Below are 20036 nucleotides of genomic sequence, written 5' to 3' on the forward strand. Positions count from 1 at the left end.
GGTCCCCATTATATTATTTATATCAGAAATAATGGCAGATCATATTCCATCATTGCTCAGTAATTGTGATATGACATTTATCTCCATGTATAATGAATGTTTAATAATATTAGATATTATGCAAAAATGGCTTTGGAAGTAGTTGATAGATCCGGGGTTTGTGAAGCACAGATATAACCAAGTTTCATGGGTACACACAATACAGAAATTATAACTGCACACAATAGAGACAAACATTTAGATTTGCATTTATTTTTAATATCACATGCACAACAAGAAAAGTCAATGTTTTCCAGTGATCACTGCTCATGGTTCCTTCTTTGTGTTGCCTTCAGTTTTTCTTCATTTATACAAATAGGGTAAAAAGCAGTAAGTTTAAACAAGATACATAAAAATTTTTATTTCTTTGTCCTCAACTCGTTTTCACTATTTTAATCAGATTCACTGTTAATTTTGCGAGACATATAGTTAATGTAATGAATGCTTTTTGTTAATATTAATTATATAATGTTATCTTTTTCTTGATTAAGAGTAAGGAGTTGACTCTTCATCAAATTAGCACATTAGTATCCAGTATGTGCAACAAAGTGCACCATAGTGATTTTCAGAATAATTAATAGGCAGTTCTTTCACAGTGTTCTCTCATGCAAGTGTAAGTGAGGAACATTATTTTGCATTGATTTTGGTTGGGATAAATTGATGTTATTGATCTGTAATCCTGGTAAAAGAAACATGTATTGGAAAGTGTTGCAACATTGTGTAATACAGTAAAACAGGTTAAAGGCCAAATAATTCTCTGCACATGCATAGGAACATTCACCTTGCCCCTCCTAAGCTTCGTTATAAAATAAGCTCCTCTTCCCTCGATAAATCACTAAATAAACAAAGAAACTGATTGTTAATAATAATGATAAATGCATAAGGCTAGACACAAATTATTGAATAAAATGTGTTAGTTAATTTATAAATATAAACTAGATTCAGTAAAATATAGTTAATTATAGAAGATATGGTTCTTACCCATTGCACCTGAATTCATAGAACAGGAGACTAGGGGGAAAAAAATAAAAGTGTTAAAATTGAAGTTTAATTTGCATTAATCTTCCTAATAATGACACTGTGCAAGATTTCTGAGAATTCTGACTAAATGATATAGTAACTGAACTTGATTTAACTGACTTTTGAGTTGAAGTCATAAGATCACATTACCTGAATACATTTTCATCGGACAAAACGTGACTATTGATCCATCTATGGAAACGGGAGAGACGGTGACAGTATAAATGTCCCCACAGTAAATCTCACTTATGTCACAATAAGTGTAACCGGACATCGGGGAGCAGGTGAAGTTTGCATTGTTGCTGGTAACATTGACAATGTAGTTCACAGAACCAGCAGTGGCATGCCAGTAAACTCTTAATGCATTGCTTCTTAATCTGTAAAGTTTAACTGCAGATGGGCAGCAACCACCTGATATAAAATATAAACAAAAGCATGTTAAGCACATTGACCTTATAAACAATTAACTATACATAACAGTCCATTACATTTGACATTAGTTTGGCGGGTTTTATGATCATATTGAAACAAAGGACCCAATAATCTACCAAACCTATGTAGAATTCGGGCAATAAACTCAATAATAATTGGACATATTCATACATTGCTTCAAGCTTAACTATTCTAAATCCCTAAAGTTCAATGTTTGCTTTACCATTGGACCAAAATTTTTAATCTGCAAAAGATTTCTAAAATGAATCATCTCTTGTCTTATGATATATGCAAACTTCTTGTCACAGATTAGGCCACATTCACCTGGTTTGCCTGTCTAACCAATGTCCATTGAATAAATAATGAATAATATTTGCACTGCTTTTTCACATTGAAACCCCTCAAAGCACTTCTTAAAAAGAACACTTTTGGAGTGCAGTGCCCATTGATAAGCCGACAAAAATACAGTATGGGTTGCATGTCCATTTTTAATCAATTGGCTAACTAACTTAAGATGCAGAATAATTACTTAAACTCAGGGACAGCATGGTGGTGCAGTGGCTTAGCCCTGCTGCCTCACGCGCCAAGGTCCCAGGTTCGATTCTGGGTCACTGTCTGTGTGGAGTTTGCATATTCTCCCTGTGTTTGAGTGGGTTTCGCCCCCATAACCCAAAGATATGCAGGCTAGGTGAATTGGCCATGCTAAATTGCCCCTTAATTGGAAAAAATGAATTGGGTGCATTAAATTAAAAAAAATAATAATTACTTAAACTCTAAATTGACAATCTGTGAATTGGAAACTGCAGATAAAGACTTCCACTATAACCCATTTGCGCTAATTATGATAAACAATTCCATGCCCGCAACTGTGCAGGCATCACATTTTTGTATTAAGTGTAAACTTGTGCTTCCTTGTAAAGAATAGCAAAACTGACTGCAGGAACAATTCAATTTCCTGAAGTGTATCTTGATCTTGAGATAAAAATAATGAAGATTAATTTTACCTCAGAAAGCTATCCAGGCCACTTGTTTGTGATGTTGCAGCAAGATGGTCATCATGCCATGAGATCAGGTTGATTTTGATGGCCCAGTCTTATGTCATATTTATATTGAGCCAGTGACTAAAAACTGAGCTCCAGGGTTAGGGGTAGGAAGGGGAGGGGCGGGTGCACAAGCCACTGCCTCTGGACTGCTGCAACAGCAGGTTACCCTGATAGCTTCCAAAGTGGGGGTAAGTTAGGTTTCTGGAGGTGAGATCTGGGACTGGATTCTCTGCACCCCGATGGCGAAATCGCGGCCGGCACCGCGGTGAAGAATCCAGGTTGACGCCGTAATCGGGGCCGGCGATTCTCCGGGCACCGAAAATCAACGTCACCGGGGAGTGTGCCGCGCCGCTGGGGGCCATTGCCAGAGGCATGCTTAGCAATCCTCCACCCCCGACCGGCCGAGTTCCCGACGACGTGGAACTAACCTGCTATTGCCGGTCGGGATGCTCGGGACTCAGTCCGTGGCTACCCTGGTCAGGGGCGGGAATTGGAGACTAGGGGGGGCCTTATAGGTGGTCGGGGAATAAATGTGTGGGGTTTGAGGGTTGGGCGTGCGGCTGATCGGGGGTCCCTTTCTAAGGTCTGGCTCCGCGGTCCGAGTCCACCATGGAGCTAAGCACGACCGCTGGAGGCCGCCGTCGTCTGCATGCACGGCCTCTGAGCCGGATGTGCGAGGGCCCGTATCTACAGCAAAAGCTCTGAGATTCACTCCGGCTCCCTGATAGCCCCTCGCAGGGCTGGGAATTTGTTTCACTTTTTTGCAGGAATTTCAGGAGTAAAACTCCACCGTTTTGACGCCGGCTTGGGGACATTGTCTCAATGATGGAGAATCCAGCCCCTGGTCTCTGGGAGGATTGAGGGGCATCTTAGTGGTCACGAGCCAGGCAGACTTTGTAAGCCAGGCAAAACACTTATCATTCTGCCATACAAAAATGAGGTGTTGTTCCCTTTTCAGGTCCTCCTCGGTCACACTGCCAGCAGAGCCTGTGTGATGCAAGGTTCACATGCCACACTCCAATCGGATTAGGCCAAGAATGGCAATCAGAGTCCTTTAAAAAAATTATTTATTCTTTCACGGGTTGTGGTCATTGTTGGCAAGGCCAATATTTGTTGCCCATCATTAAGTGCCCTTGAGCTGAGTGGCTTTCTTGGCCATATCAAGGGGCGGTTAAGAGCCAACCACATTGCTGTGGGTCTGGAGTCACATGTGGGTCAGACCAATTAAGGGTGGCAAATCTCCAACCTTAAAGGGCATTTGTGAACTAGATGAGCTTTTACACCAATTGATGATAGTTTAATGGGGTCTGATGATGAGACAAGCTTCATATTCTAGACTTATTGATATAATTTAAATTCCATCAGGTGCCATGCTGGAACTTGAACTTGTGTCTCTGGAGCATTAGTCTGGGCCTCTGGATTCAGAGCTCAGTGGCATTGCAACTATCAGTACACCACGGCCTTCTCCCCCATTACTGACATAAGAACATAGGATTGGGGAGCACGAGTAGGTCATTCGATCCTTTGAGCCTGCTCCATCATTTAATAAGATCATGGCTGATCTGAATGTGGTATTAGCTGCACCTTTCTGTCTGACTCCCAATAACACTTGACTCCCTTGACTTTCAAAAACCTATCTAACCTAGCAGTTCATAAGACCATAAGACATAGGAGCAGAATTAGGCCACTCAGCCCATCGATTCTGTTCTGCCATTCAATCATGGCTGATGTGTTTCTCATTCCCATTTTCCTGCCTTCTTCCCACAGCTCCTGGTCCCCTTATTAATCAAGAATCTATCCATCTCTGTTTTAAAGAGAATCCGTGATTTGGCCTCCACAGCTTTCTGCGGCAAAGAGTTCCACATTCACCACCCTCTGGCTGAAGAAATTCCTCCTCATCTCTGTTTTAAAGGATCGTCCCTTCATCCTGAGACGGTGTCCAGTGATTCTGGTTTTTCCTACTAGTGGAAACATCCTCTCCACGTCCACTCTATCCAGGCCTCTCAGTATCCTGTAAGTTTCAATAAGATCCCCTCTCATCCTCCTAAACTCTGAAAAATACAGACCCAGAGTCCTCAACCATTCCTCAATTTCCATTTTAATTGAGTCCACCACATGACTTCAGGGGCCACTCAGCAGCACCTGATGATCAGTGCTGTGGTGGACACAGCGACTGGGAGCCTGTAGGTCACTGCCATCACCTTTCGGATGCAACTGTTGCATTTTATGTCAGATGCAATATGGAAAATTTAGCTAATGATATCAGGGTTAGAATTGCAACAAAAATGACTGCAAATGGAGCATCTTCATGTTCAAACTCAATATGCTCACCTGATCAAACCTGAAGTTTGGGTTTCACTACTTAATAAATGACGTACATTTATATCCAGAATTATGTTTAATAATAACAGAATAATGTCATTCATATAAATGGAACCTCTCTACTCTGTACTTACTTGATGAATATCCTTGATAGTTGCACACTGACATCAATCCAGTTTCACTAACGGTGCTTAATGACACTGTATAGTTGGTGCTACAAGTTATACATCCAAGAAGGCAATGAGTTTCTCCAGTGTGGCATTTAGCCTGTCCTTTGGATGATTCCAAGACCGTAGTATATGACTGTGCTCCAATTGCAGCAGTCCAACTAACGTTGGTCATTGACTGTGTAATCTGCGCCACTGAGAAGTTATTTGGGCAGCAGGGTGCTTTGGAGGAAAATGGAGAGTTTACCATTAAATATGTAATTTTCCATTTCTTCAGCTTTATCCCTGCTATACAATATTCACATCCAAGAAATTCCTTTGCAGTGATCCTTAAAAAATGCTGCAATTCTGAGATTATCGGAAAAACGTTGTGACAAAATGGACAATTAAAAGACTGAGGCTACTGTTTTTCTCTCTTACATATTTGGATGCAGATTGGCCTATTTTGAATAATCATAAAAAAGAAAATGTAAGTAGAGGCCTACTAATACATTATTAAAGTAACAAAATCACACTCGTGACAAAAATTTTAAAGAGTAAGTATAAACCCATGAAAATTATTTGGAGGAATTGCAATTGGTCATGGTGCTGCTCAGATTAACGCAAGTGGACACTTTAAACATTTGAGAAATGCTTGGATAGGCTGTGGTTCCAGGTTTATCCGGCCCGCTTGGCATGTAGCTTTGATATTAACTCATTTAAAAGCAATGTTTCCCTCTCACAGGCACCAATTTTCACCTCTCTCGACTTCCGGTGGCTGTGATGACGTAGGAAGCCACACATTTGGGAGCTCACAGTTTAAACGGACTTTTAGGCTCTTTTTAGAGCCCAAAACGGAAATTTTTCGACGTCTCCCGGTGGGGGAAGGTGTGCTGAACGACTTTCCCCGCAGTTCATGACTCGATCTCGGAGTGGAAAGGGGGAAAAAGCAGCAGCAGCTCCCCAGAAAAAACGGGGGAAGGGATCTAAGATGGCCGCTGGCAGAGCTCCAGAGGAGTGGAGGCTGTGGGCCCAAGAGCAACTAGCTGCTCTCATGCGCTGCTTCACAGACTTCAAAGCTGAGGTGCTGAGCTCTCTGCAGGAAATAAACAGAAGGCTGTCAGAGATTCAGACCACCCAGGGTGCTGCCATCAAGGAGTTGCAGACACAGGCCACTGAACGAGAGGAGGAGGCCGTGGTCCTCGTGAGTAAGGTGGAGGGGCACGAGGCACTCCACAAGAAGTGGCAGGAACGCTTCGAGGAGCTTGATCACCGCATGAGGCGGAAAAACCTGCGGATCTTGGGCCTTGCGGAGGGGCTGGAGGGGTCGGACCTGACAAACTACGTGGCTATAATGCTGAACTCGCTAGTGGGGGCCGGGTCTTTCCATCTGCCCTTGGAGCTGGAGGGAGCGCACAGGATGCTGGCCAGGAGGCCTAAGGACAATGAACCCCCGTGTGCGGTGCTGGTGAGGTTCCACCGGTTCAGTGATCGGGAGTGTGTGCTGCGCTGGGCCAAGAAGGTGAAGAGCAGCAAGTGGGAGAATGGGGTAGTACGGATCTACCAGGATTGGAGTGCGGAGGTGGCTAAGCGGCAGTCCGGATTTAATCGGACGAAGGAGGTGTTTTACAGGCAAAAGATAAAGTTCGGAATGTTGCAGCCCGCGCGCCTGTGGGTAACTTATTCGGACCGGCACTATTATTTCGATTCCCCGGAGGAGGCGTGGGCCTTTGTGCGGATGGAGAAACTGGACTTGAACTAGGGATTGGGGGTTGCGGGGTCGGTTGTAATATTTTAGTGCTGGATTCTGCTGTTGCTGTGTTCTCTTTGTTTTTTGTACTTTTACAATTTTGATATGGTTATTTACGGGGGTGTTCTGCTATGCTTTTTTGTGCTGTGGGGCACTGTTCGAGTTGTGTATCTTGCGGGGAGGGTCGGGGGTTTTTTTGTATTCTATGTCGGAGTGGGGGTATGGAGTGGGGCTGATATTTGGGAGCTGCGTCAGAAGGGTGTGGTAGGGCAGTGCGAAAGCACGGGCTTTCCTCTGGTTTCCCGCGCTGCGGGGCTGGGGGGCGGAGACTGTGACGGGGGAGGCGGGTTCTTCCCCGCGCTGGAGCGGTGCCTGGAGGAGGGATAGATTGGGGGATGATCCCACTTTGGGAGGGGTCGGGTTATTGGCGGGAGTTCCCGGGGTCAGCAGAAGTTAGCTGACCCACGGAAGTACAATGGAGGACGGTTCGCGGCTGGGAGGGTTCCTAGCCTGGGGGGGAAGGGAGGGGGGGAAAGGGGAATACCGGGTTGCTGCTGGTAGGGTCAGGAAGGAGCTGGTGGGGGCTGGGGGGACAGAGGTGAGGTGTTGTCGCCGTGGGAACTGGGTCGGGCAGGGGGTGCTGGCCTGGGGCGGGCAGTCGACGGGCTATGGCTAGTCCACATGGGAGGGGGGGGGGGGGGGGGGGACGCCCTCTGATCCGGTTGGTCACCTGGAATGTAAGAGGATTGAATGGGCCGGTGAAGCGGACGAGGGTACTTGCTCATCTGAAGGGGCTAAAGGCAGATGTGGCAATGCTTCAGGAGACCCACCTGAAGGTGGCGGACCAGGTCCGCCTGAGGAAGGGATGGGTGGGACAGGTTTTCCACTCTGGGTTGGATGTGAAGAACCGGGGAGTGGCGATTCTGGTGGGGAAAAATGTGTTGTTTGAGGCATCGGAGGTGGTGGCGGATAAGGGGGGTAGGTATGTTATGGTTAGGGGCAGGCTACAAGGAGAGAAGGTGGTACTGGCTAGTGTGTATGCCCCAAATTGGGACGATGCGGGCTTTATGAGGCGTATGTTGGGACAGGTCCCGGATCTGGAGGCGGAAGGTCTGATCATGGGGGGGGGGACTTTAATACGGTGTTGGATCCTTCACTGGATCGGTCCAGCTCTAGGATGGGTAGGAGGCCGGCTGCGGCCAAGGTACTGAGAGGGTTTATGGACCAGATGGGTGGAGTGGATCCATGGAGGTTTGTGAGGCCGAGGGCACGCAAGTACTCTTTCTTCTCCACGTACATAGGATCTACTCTCGGATAGATTTCTTCGTGGTGAGTAGGGGACTGATTCCGAAAGTGGAGGAGGCCGAGTATTCGGCCATTGCAATTTCCGACCACGCTCCGCATTGGATAGAGTTGGAGATGGGGGAGGTGCTGGACCAGCGCCCGTTGTGGCGGTTGGATGTGGGGTTGTTGGCAGAGGAGGAAGTGTGTAGGAGGGTCCGGGCAAGTATTGAGGGGTACCTCGAGGTGAATGATACGGGGGAGGTTCAGGTGGGGATGGTCTGGGAAGCCCTGAAAGCAGTGATTCGTGGGGAGCTGATATCCATCCGGGCACACAGGGAGAGGAGCGAGAGGAGTGAGAGGGATAGACTGGTGGGAAAGATGCTGGAGGTGGACAGGCGGTATGCAGAAGCACCAGAGGAGGGACTGTTGGGGGGGAGGCACAGCCTGCCGGCTAAATTTGATTTGCTGACCACTAGAAAGGCGGAGGCACAGTGGAGGAAGGCACAAGGGGCAGTGTACGAACATGGTGAAAAGGCGAGTAGGATGCTGGCTCATCAGCTCCGCAAGCGGGATGCGGCTAAGGAAAATGCTGGAGTGAGAGACAAGAGTGGGAATGTGGTGCGGAAGGGGGTAGAGGTGAATTGGTCTTCAAGGACTTTTACGGGGAACTGTACCGGTCGGAGCCAACGGGGGAGAGGAGGGGAATGGAGAGGTTCCTTGACGGGCTTTCTTTCCCGAAGGTGCAGGAGGAGAAGGTGGAGGGGTTGGGTGCGCCGATTGAGCTGGAGGAGCTAGTTAAGGGGATTGGGCAGATGCAGTCAGGGAAGGCACCGGGGCTGGATGGGTTCCCGGTGGAATTTTATAAAAAGTTTGTGGACCTAGTGGGCCCCTTGCTGGTGTGGACACTCAACGAAGCGTGGGAAGGGGGGACTTTGCCCCCGACGATGTCGCGGGCGCTGATCTCGTTAATTTTGAAGAGGGACAAGGATCCCCAGCAGTGTGGTTCATACAGGCCCATATCTCTCCTCAACGTGGATGCTAAGGTGCTGGCAAAAATCCTGGCCACCAGGATAGAGGACTGTGTGCCAGGGGTTGTGCATGAGGACCAGACAGGTTTTGTGAAGGGAAGGCAGCTGAACACGAATGTGCGGAGATTGTTGAATGTCATCATGATGCCGGCGATTGAGGGGGAGGCAGAGATAGTGGTGGCGTTGGATGCAGAGAAGGCCTTCGATAGAGTGGAGTGGGGGTACTTATGGGAGGTGTTGAGGAGGTTTGGATTTGGTGAAGGGTTCATTAGATGGGTAAGGCTGCTATATGAGGCCCCGATGGCGTGCGTGGCCACGAATAGGAGGAGGTCGGAGTACTTCCGGCTTTACCGAGGGACCAGGCAGGGTTGCCCCCTGTCCCCCTTGTTGTTTGCACTGGCAATCGAGCCGCTGGCGATGACGTTAAGGGATTCAGAGAGGTGGAGAGGCTTGGTGCGAGGTGGAGAGGAACATAGGGTGTCGTTGTATGCCGATGACCTGTTACTGTATGTGGCGAACCCGGTGGGAGGGATGCCGGGGGTGATGGAGTTGCTAGCTGAGTTTGGGACCTTTTCAGGTTATAAATTAAATTTAGGCAAGAGTGAGGTGTTTGTGGTGCACCCTGGAGACCAGGAGGAAGGAATTGGTATGCTCCCGCTTAGGCGGGCAGGGGAGAGCTTTAGGTACCTGGGGGTGCAGGTGGCCAGGGACTGGGGGACTCTTCACAAGCATAATTTCACCAGACTTGTAGATCAGATGGAGGAGGAGTTCAAGAGGTGGGACATGCTGCCATTATCGTTGGCGGGGAGGGTACAGTCCATCAAAATGACGATGCTTCCGAGGTTCTTGTTCCTCTTTCAGTGCCTGCCCATCTTTATCCCCAGGGCCTTCTTTAGGAGAGTGACTAGCAGTATTCTGAGCTTTGTGTGGGCGCATGGGACGCCGAGAGTGAGGAGGGTGTTCCTGGAGCGAGGGAGGGATAGAGGCGGGCTGGCGCTGCCCAACCTTCTGTGGTACTATTGGGCGGCCAATGTGTCAATGGTGCGTAAATGGGTGATGGAGGGGGGAGGGGCGGCGTGGAAAAGAATGGAGATGGCGTCATGTAGAGGTACGAGCCTGGGTGCCATGGTAACGACGCCGTTGCCGCTCTCCCCTAAGAGGTTTACCACGAGCCCGGTGGTGGCGGCGACCCTAAGAATCTGGGGACAGTGGAGGCGGCATAGGGGGGAAACAGGGGGCTCAATGGAGGCTCCACTGGATGGCACCATCGGTTCATCCCGGGGAACAAGGATGGGGGATTTAGGGGGTGGCAAAGGGCGGGCATCAGCAAATTGAGGGACCTGTTTATTGGCGGGAGGTTTGCGGGCCTGGGGGAACTGGAAGATAAATTTGGCCTTCCCCAAGGGAACATGTTCAGATACTTGCAGGTAAAGGCGTTTGCTAGGCGACAGGTAGAGGGATTCCCTTTGCTGCCCTCGCAGGGGACGATGGACAGAGTGCTTTCGGGGGTGTGGGTCGGAGAGGGGAAGGTGTCTGACATCTATAAGGTAATGCAGGAGGTGGAGGAGTCGTCAGTGGAGGAGCTGAAGGCTAAATGGGAGGAGGAACTCGGGGAGCAGATAGAGGACGGGACTTGGGCGGATGCCTTGGAGAGAGTCAACTCTTCCACCTCATGTGCGAGGCTTAGTCTCATCCAATTTAAGGTGCTGCACCGGGCCCACATGTCCGGGACTAGGATGAGTAGGTTCTTTGGGGGTGAGGATAGGAGCACCAGATGTTCGGGGAGTACAGCGAACCACGGCCATATGTTCTGGGCATGCCCAGCACTGGAAGAATTCTGGAAGGGGGTGGCGGGGACGGTGTCGAGGGTGGTTGGATCCAGGGTCAAACCAGGGTCTTTTTTGGAGTTGCGGTAGAGCCGGGAGTGCAGGAGGCGAAAGAGGCCGGTGTCCTGGCCTTTGCGTCCCTAGTAGCCCGTCGAAGGATTCTGCTACAATGGAAGGATGCAAGGCCCCCAAGTGTGGAGACCTGGATCAGTGACATGGCGGGATTTATAAAACTGGAAAGGGTCAAATTTGCCCTGAGAGGATCAATACAAGGGTTCTATAAACGGTGGCAGCCTTTTCTGGACTTCCTGGCTCAAAGATAGGAAAAAATTTTTCACCTCTCTCCATCTCTTCCCTCCTGCAGGAGTTGATACTTTGCGAAGGTACTGTTCCACAGACACCAGTACCAGTTAACCTCTAATATTCCACTCAAGTAGCTATTATGCCTATGTCAGCTTCAACAGGTTATTTAAATTGAGCCTGAGAGCATTATAGCACAGTGAGCTAAATTGCTGGCTTGTAATGCAGAACAAGGCAGCAGCGCGGGTTCAGTTCTCGTACCAGACTCCCTGAACAGGTGCTGGAATGTGGCAACTAGGGGCTTTTCATAGTAACTTCATTGACGCCTACTTGTTAGAATAAATGATTATTATTATATTGTACACCCTTGTCCTCAAACAATATCCATATATTACTTTTTAAATAGGGCCTGTTAGACAGAAAAAACGTGGAGTTATGAGGCACTTAAAAAAATCTCCGGAAGTTCCACAAAGCTTCGCAGCCAATTAAGTACTTTTGCATTACTGTATTGTAGGGAAATTCAGCAAGCTATTTCTCTACAGCATGGTTCTACAATGAGATAAATGACCAATTAAATGGTGTTAGTGAATCTGGTGGTGGGATTAATGATCGGAATGGCACTGGAAGAACTTCTTGCTCTTCTTCGGGTGATACCTGGGATATTTCATGCACAAATCCTGGGGCTTTAGCCCACAACCTTCTTATCAGTGGTAACAATTTTGGTTGATTTTCTCTGTCCTAACACAGGACTGCTGAAGGGAACCACAGTCAACTAATGCCTAAGATTAACTGGGAGCAACTCAGTACAGATGAGGATTATGAATCTGAGAATTACCTGGTCTATGTGGTGACATAATTGTGTAAATCAATTGAACCATCACAGAATAGATGAAATATTCAGCAATCATTTTGCACAATGTCTAAGATCATTTCAATGAAACATGTTTTGCGCTAAATAAAATTTTCTAAATAAGTTGTTATATCTTTACCAGTTTCTAAAGGCAGACTGTAGCTGGGTAAACTCTTCCCTTCTGGAGTTGTGGCCACTGCACTGACAGAGAATGTAGCTCCACAGGGGAGGTCAGCGATTTCGCAAGAATGTCCTGAGCTATTGCAGGATCGTACCCCTGCCTTTCCGAAAGCAAACACCTTGTACATGGCATTACGATTATTTTGGTGCCATAATACATTAATGGTTAATGGATTCACTTTTGTAATATTTAGAATGCTGGGACTGCATGGTCCTGTGGGGGGAAAAATAGATATTTCAAACTCTCAGCTATTCAGGTAATTTTTTCTATTTTTTTAGCTTCAATTATTAATAATTAAATGAATAATGTAATAAATTGTTTTTAATATCAGTATAATCCAACGACAAAACTATAATCCATTCCAATTCACTACTTGATTTTACATTAGCCATATTATAAAGCACTGTGTGAAACAACATGATAGGAATTAGATTCTATTTATTACAGCTTTGATTCTATTTGGTACAATTGATTGGTTTATTAGAGCTCAATGAAATGTTTGATAAAAATTAAGTGTACTCAACCCATTTGTCATTTTACCTGTGGTGATTGACTTTTTCTGGCATGAATAGTTGAAGCCCCTGATATCACTGTAGGAATATACAGTCATATTATAGATGGTGTTGCATTTCAATCCAGACAGTGTACAGATTGTGGAGGTATCATTACAGAACACCACCGAGCTCGAGTCTTGGGCTTTGGTTTCATACATCTCGGCTCCACGAGCTGGATTCCATTTTACCTCAATAGTGTCACTTGAGACAAACAAGGCTTTAATGTGTGTTGGACAACAAGGTGCTAGGACACAAAGAATGGACATTTTAAAACAAGTAACGGCAACAACTTTCGCAAAAGTAATGTTTACAGGTGCAGAGTACTAATTGGTAGATTGTGTAGATTGTGGTATTACATAATATTTACAGCACCAAAACTGGTCATTTGGCTAAACATATCTGTACTGGTGTCTATGCTCCACACAAGCCTCCTCCCATATTATATAATCTCACTTATTAACATACCCTCCTGTTCATGAGCCCCTCTTCTTATGACAGTGTCTTATATTGATAATATATTGTAATGTCTTATATTGTGGGCAGCACGGTAGCACAGTGGTTAGCAGGGTCCCAAGTTCGATTCCCGGCTTGGGTCACTGTCTGTGCGGAGTCTGCACGTTCTCCCCTTGTCTGGGTGGGTTTCCTCCGGGTGTTCTGGTTTCCTCCCACAGTCCAAAGATGTCAGGTTAGGTGGATCGGCCATGATAAATTGTCCTTAGTGTCCAAAATAGGTTAGGTGGGGTTACTGTGTTATTGGATAGGGTGGAGGTGTGGGCTTAAGTGGAGTGCTCTTTCCAAGGGCCGGTGCAGACCCGATAGGCCAAATGGCCTCCTTCTACATTGTAAATTCTATGATTCTATGATGAAAATATTTGATACCGGCATTAATTGCAGTAAAAGCCACATGAGATAAGAATAACAAGGTCATCTATAGATTGAGAAGGAGTGGATGTGAATTGCAGCACAGAATGAGGTGGGGGCAGAAGAAAAGCCCACTATTCCTACTGGAAGGACATCTGCTCCATTTCAAGGGGTGAGCTATTACCATGACCCCATCAAGCTGCAGGCACTGAAGATTGTTTTCTTTCAGCTCACCAGCTCCGGGCCAGCATAATGTTGCAGCAGCTGACTTAGCTTGGAGGTAAGTTGGTTTAGGGGGCCGTGCAAGGTCGCAGCGGCCCACAGTATCTTTATAAAACCCAGATAAGCATGCCAGCTCTTCCTCAAAAGAATAGTTCCATGCTTACATTATTGGTGCCGCTTATTTTTAATCCTTCATCAAATTGTTCTGATAAATTGCATTGCGGTCCGATGTACTTCATAGGGCTCTAATATTTAGGTAAACCCCTGGGTGAGGCGCCAGTAAATAGGGCAGTAGATTGGTAATACGACAGTAAGCAGTGCACAGTGATTTCAACTATTGTGTTACTCTGTTACCACCAGGCAGATCATATGTTAAAATGAATAGTCCCTGTTAAAGACAGCACAGAATGGAAGTGCCTTTCTTCACTAACGGGATCTCATTGTGATTTCACAATATGATGGGTCATTGAGATCCTTTATTTTGAGTCAACTTAAATATTATATCTCAGTCCATTAAAAATTGGCCAATGAAGCAACAAAAAGGTCTGCAAAAATATGTGACGTGATGGATTACAATTATTTGTTTTGATATGCTACTAATATTAATAGCTGAATTGGGCAAATTGTTTTACCTGTTCCGTTGTAGAAAATGTTGTGTTACAATGGTGAGGTTTATAAGATTGCTATGTTTTGGGACTGTGTTTTTAATTTAAGACAAATGAAGGGAATCTTGTGACTTGTTCTGAAATCTGCCAGTCAGCAAGCTTGGGTGATTTGATTACTAGACCAAACCCCAATTGTTTTACTGGGAAGAAGATGCAAGGTGTTTACACTTGGCCTGTGTGCTAATAATGGACAGACGGTGGGCTGGGTTCTCCGCCGGCGGGATGCTCCATTTTGCCAGCAGCCCGGGGGTTTCCTGATGGCGTGGGGATGCCCCACAATGGGAAACCCCATTGAGCATCCCGCCGGCGTGCTGAACCAGGAATCTTGCGTGGTGGGACGGAGAATCTAGCTTGGTGAGTCTCAAAAGTCCCAGAAAGGTGTCAGAATGTTGGGTTATAAACAGGTGTGTTTTAAACTGTCCATTTACTTTCAAGGTAAAAGATGTTTCACGTAATCAACATTTCTTCCTATATATGAGGCTAATATGTTTCATATTGCTGTGGATATGGACTGTGAGAGGAAAGGGTCGAAGATATCCGTGAAAACCCACAGACAAGTTAGTCTGCCAGGATCCAGGAGGGGAAAAGCAACCAAAGGCATCCAGACGCTATGGTTCTCCACGCAGAAATGCAGGTGGGAGCTCATGCTCAGATTGAAAGGACTGAATTCATGAGGAGTTAAAGTGAAGCTGGAATATTCGCCTAGCTTGTGCAAGAGGAAGAATCTCCAGGGAGTAAAATCTTAATATGAAAGAGAATTCTGAGAAAGGAAAGGAACAAAAGCAAACCCCCAGAAGCTAAGAATCACCTTGGACTGGTTCACGGAGAATTGAATGTTTACTTAAAGGACAGTGTAACGTCTATCCGTGAAGTGTGTGTTTGATTGTGCTGAAAAGAAAAGGGGGATGTTCTGTTCTGTAGTTTAAAGTATAAGTGACCTACAAAGATAGTGTTTAGCCAACAGTACTTTTAGTCTTTTGCTTCAGTAAAAGCCTTAAAATGTGAAATCCTAGAAACTGGAGGCAGCGAATTTGGAGTTTATATGGGCGGAGAAGGTACCTAGAATGAAGAGGGCCCTGCTACAGAGGCAGAGGCAGAAAGGGGGGTTGGCACTACCGAATCTGCTGCATTATTACTGGGTTCGAATGCGGAGAGGGTGAGGCAGTGGTGGGAAGCAGAGGGCATGTATAGGAAGTGGAGAGAGGTGGAGCTGGTGAGAGCAAGGGATCTATACCTGGAGGAGAGGTTTGTATGTCTAGAAGAGCTGCGAGAGAGGGTAGCGCTTCCAAAGGGAAGCAAATTCAGGTATATGGAAGTGAGGAACTTTGCACGGAAGGAATACAGAGGATTTCCCAAGCTGCCGGAGTATACCTTATTGGAGCAGTTGCTGCTCCCAGATGTGGAAGAGGAGGGTAGGCTTGGGGATATAGACAGGTGGCTTGGGGGGGTGGGGCAGCAGGGGGAAGCACAGATGATGAGGGTTAAGGAGAAATGGGAGGAGGAGTTGGGGGGATACATTGGATGGGGTGTGTGGAGCGAGGCGATGCGCAGGGTGAATTCAACCTCCTTGAAGAGTTTGATTCAGTTTAAGGTAGTGCATAGGGTGCACATGACTAGGGCGAAGATGAGTGGGTTCTTCCAGGGGGTGGCAGACAGGCGTGAGAAGTGTGGGCAAGGACCAGCAAACCACCTGCATATGTTCTGGGGCAATGAGAAGTTGGAGAGATACTGGGAGGGGGTATTTAAGATGTTATCAAAGATTGTGGAGGAAGAGGCCAGCCCTATGATGGAGATTTTAGGGGTATCGGAAATGCTGGAGCTGATAGAGGAGAGGAAGGCCGATGTTGTGGCCTTCGCCTCTCTAGTTGCTTGGCGAAGGATTCTGTTGGAATCAAGTACAAGTAGCGTCAAGAACGCCGCCAGGGACGGCAGCCTGGCTGGCAGACCTGTATGACTTTCTCTGGCTGGAGAAGGTTAAGTTTGAATTGAGGGGATCAGTGGAGGGATTTGAGACACGGTGCGTACTGTTCATGACCATGTTCGAGAAATTGTTTGTCGTGGGTGGGGGAGGGGATGAAAAAGGGGAAAACCCTGTACAAACTGTGAACTGTTAGACGTGGAGAATGCTTTTCAATTTATGTATACTTTGTACTTTTGAATATGCTTGGAATAAAATACAATTAAAAAAAAGTGAAATCTTGTGCCATCCTTTCTGCCATTAACTGAAAGTTTCGATTTCTGTTTAAAAGCGATCAGGTTCTACAGAGATTGTAACAGTTGGAATGGTAAGGTTTGGAGAAATTGATTAGATTGTCCAGTTAAAATTGACTGCTGATGGAATACTTGCCTGTTGTATAATTTAAGACATTGCCTGGAGGACTATGCCCAACTTTGTTGTATGAGAAAACACTAATAAAGTAAATAAATCCGCATTTTGACCGGAAATAACAGCTTGTTAATGAAGTGTTGCACATAACCTCGAGGCCATCGTCTCTTTTCACAAACGTAGTGTAGTAATCAGTCAACGGGGATGGGGACCAGGACACTGTCAGATTACCAGAGCGGATCTCCCGAATTCTAATGTAATTTGGACTGCAAGGAACTGTGTAAAAAAAAACATGATTACAAGTGAATTTAAAAATAAACAAATTGTTTCAATAGGCAAGGAATGCATACTATTTACATAATTCAAGGAGTTGCACTTCCTGTAGATGATAATACATTTCACCCAAATGACAAAATGGGAAATTCTGCTGTACCCACTGGCCAGGATAAACGCAGGTGAACAATTAAAATGGAATGACTCAAATTCTTTCTCCATTGTTGCGATTTGGTGGCAGATAAGATGCTCACCAGCCTCAAGCAGGAACCTCATACATAAATTCTGATTGGGATCCTAAGTCATCAGTTGAACCCTGATACTATTTTAACAATGCTGTGCATTTTCCTTGTGGAAGCACTCTTGATATTGCAAGGACACCAACCTGAACTATCATTTGGCTCACAACAAAACCACACTTGCCTGATCTGACCGAGAGTATTCATGGAAGGAAGTGAAAACTGCACACCCATTTTCTTTCTATACTTGGGGGGTGAGTTTCTTGTCTTCACTAATTTTAGATTTTTTTAAACGAAGGTAACGTAGATAAAAGGCAATATTCCTACTTTCTGGCTTGCACCTTTTGCTGCATTTGGCTGAGATAAGCCTTGACACCTCCAGTGTGAGATGCTTGCTAATGAGTCAACCAAAAGTACCATTGACGTCAGATATTTATCAAGTGTTTTGGGGAGGGGAAGAATTCAACATGCCCTGTTTAAACCAAAATATTCTGGTCATCGTTGTGCTCGTTTTTGTCTATAAGCTGACAGAGCAATAGGTTCAATTGGAGGTGAATGTAACAAGGGGAAAAGTATCCTTACTTCTGAAAGTGCAGAAGGATTGCGACTGCTCAATGATAAGCCCAAGTTTTTGTTAATCCCAATAAATGCTCCCAAGGCTTCTGAATCATTTTAAAGGGACATATCTGCATCCAAGGATCAGGACTCTACTTTCAAGAAGTGACCCTGGCCATCATCTCAATTGCTATCTCTTTGAGAACAGCAAATGTAATGAAGGGGCTACTTTAAGATAGAATCTGACTTTATGGTAGTTTCAGTGGGTCATTCATTCCCAGAGATTTGTCAGTACATTTGTGGACATGTCCATGGTGGTGATATTCCAGCCCTGTTGATGCAGGAGACTAACTGAGCAGGGGAGAAACAGGGAGCATTGAAATGAAAAGAGGTTAAATTCTTTGCTATATTATGGGTGACACGGTGGCACAGTGGTTAGCACTCCTGCCTCACAGCTACAGGGACCAAGGTTCAATTCCGGACTGTCTGTCTGGAGTTTGCCCTTTCTCCCCGTGTCTGTGTAGGTTTCCTCCGGGTGTTCCGGTTTCCTCCCACAGTCCAAAGATGTGCAGGTTAGGTGAACTGGCCATGATAAATTGCCCCTTAGTTTCCAAAAGGTTAGGTGGGGTTACTAGGTTACGGGGATAGGTTGGAGGCATGAGCTTACATAGGGTAGTCTTTCCAAGGGCCAGTGCAGATCTGATGGGCCAAGTGGCCTCCATCTGCACTGTAAATTCTATGATTATTTGATTTATTAACATTTGCTTCCTTATTAGTACAATTTAGAGTAGCATAAATTAGATTATTTTATGAATAGCTGATAAAATAAATGTCAATATGTTAGAACCATAGAATTCCTGCAGTGCAGAAGGAGGCCATTTGGCCCATCGAGTCTGAACTGACCCTCTGAAAGAGCACCCTACCTAGGCCCACCCCTCACCATTTCCCTGTAACCCCACCGAGCCTACACATCCCTGGACACCAAGGGGTAATTTAACGTGGCCATTCCACCTACCTGCACATCTTTGTACTCTGGGAGGAAACCAGAGCACCTGCGGGAAACCCATGCAGACACGGGGAGATCATGAAAACTCCACACAGCCATCCAAGGCTGGAATTGAACCCGGCACTGTAAGGCAGCAGTGCTAACTACTGTGTTAAAAGTCAAAATGCAGAGTCACTTAAAAAGATTGAAAAGAAAGAAAAATATTGAATGTCAGTGGAATCAAACAATTGCTTTTACTTGATTCTGGTACTTACCACTCGTAAATTCTGTAGCATTTGCAGCATCAGATGCACCTGCTTCATTAAAGGCGACGACAGTGACATTGTACTGTGTACCACATGCGATTGGCGAGATGATACAGGATGTGGAGCGTGATGTGCAGTTCTGGAGTAGAATCCGAAACTTTCCAGTGGGTACAGCAATGTAATTTGTTGAGCCTTCTGAGGCATTCCATGAAACAACAACACCTATGTTCATGGAATCACTGGTAAGAGATGCTTGCACAGATTGTGGCGCATGGGGTCCTAAAATCAAGAAACCACTCAAATTACATCGCAATTTCTGAATTTCAGTGAAAAGTCTTACTGTCTTTTTAGCTTCTCTATCTGGATTGCTTGGTGTCTATTGTGAAATTGTCTGTATATTTTAATTGAATTAGATTAGCATACATAAAATTTACTATAATGCAATCAACCTGATCGCTGACAAAGGACATCAATACAATTTTGTAGCTTTTTCCTTGAGAGAATGATTAAACTGCAAGAACGTATTGAGCTCCCACATCCAAACACAAGCCTAATTACAAAAAAAAAGCTGTCTTGTCAAATTGCCGGGAATTAAAGTAAGCATATATATTGCATTAAAAGAACAACTTATATTCATACAGTATAGCACGTTCAATGTAACAAAGGGCCCCAAGGTGATTCATAGGAGGGTTTCAATACAAAATTAAACACCAGGTCACACAGATACAATTAGGGCAGATTGGCAAAATCTTGGTCAAAAAGGTGGGATTTAAGGAGAATTCTGGAGGAAAAGAGGGAGAAAGAGGGCGGGATTCTCCGAACCCTGCCGGGTCAGAGAATTGCCGGGGAACGGCGTGAATCCCGCCCCC

At 45.8% G+C, this 20036-nt stretch overlaps 1 protein-coding gene across 2 annotated transcripts in view; it reads right to left on the reverse strand.

Moving 5' to 3' along the window:
- Window positions 1-232: 232 nt before the first annotated feature.
- The window catches only part of LOC119964795 (fibronectin type III domain-containing protein 7-like), a 39325-nt gene continuing 19521 nt past the window's right edge, over window positions 233-20036 (reverse strand). Inside the window, exons 6-14 of one of the 2 annotated variants that reach the window (XM_038794791.1) lie at window positions 19177-19446; window positions 16871-17125; window positions 12762-13019; window positions 12180-12434; window positions 4991-5245; window positions 1210-1470; window positions 1021-1050; window positions 821-874; window positions 237-340 (exon numbers count right to left, since the gene is read on the reverse strand). In XM_038794791.1, coding sequence (XP_038650719.1) covers window positions 831-874; window positions 1021-1050; window positions 1210-1470; window positions 4991-5245; window positions 12180-12434; window positions 12762-13019; window positions 16871-17125; window positions 19177-19446 — 1628 coding nt within the window. In that variant the 3' untranslated portion in view covers window positions 237-340; window positions 821-830. Of the gene's footprint in view, window positions 875-1020; window positions 1051-1209; window positions 1471-4990; window positions 5246-12179; window positions 12435-12761; window positions 13020-16870; window positions 17126-19176; window positions 19447-20036 lie in introns of both variants that reach the window. The other variant, XM_038794790.1, reaches the window with a different exon arrangement.

Source organism: Scyliorhinus canicula, chromosome 4 (assembly GCF_902713615.1).
Source record: "Scyliorhinus canicula chromosome 4, sScyCan1.1, whole genome shotgun sequence".
Classification (NCBI taxonomy): Eukaryota; Metazoa; Chordata; class Chondrichthyes; order Carcharhiniformes; family Scyliorhinidae; genus Scyliorhinus; species Scyliorhinus canicula.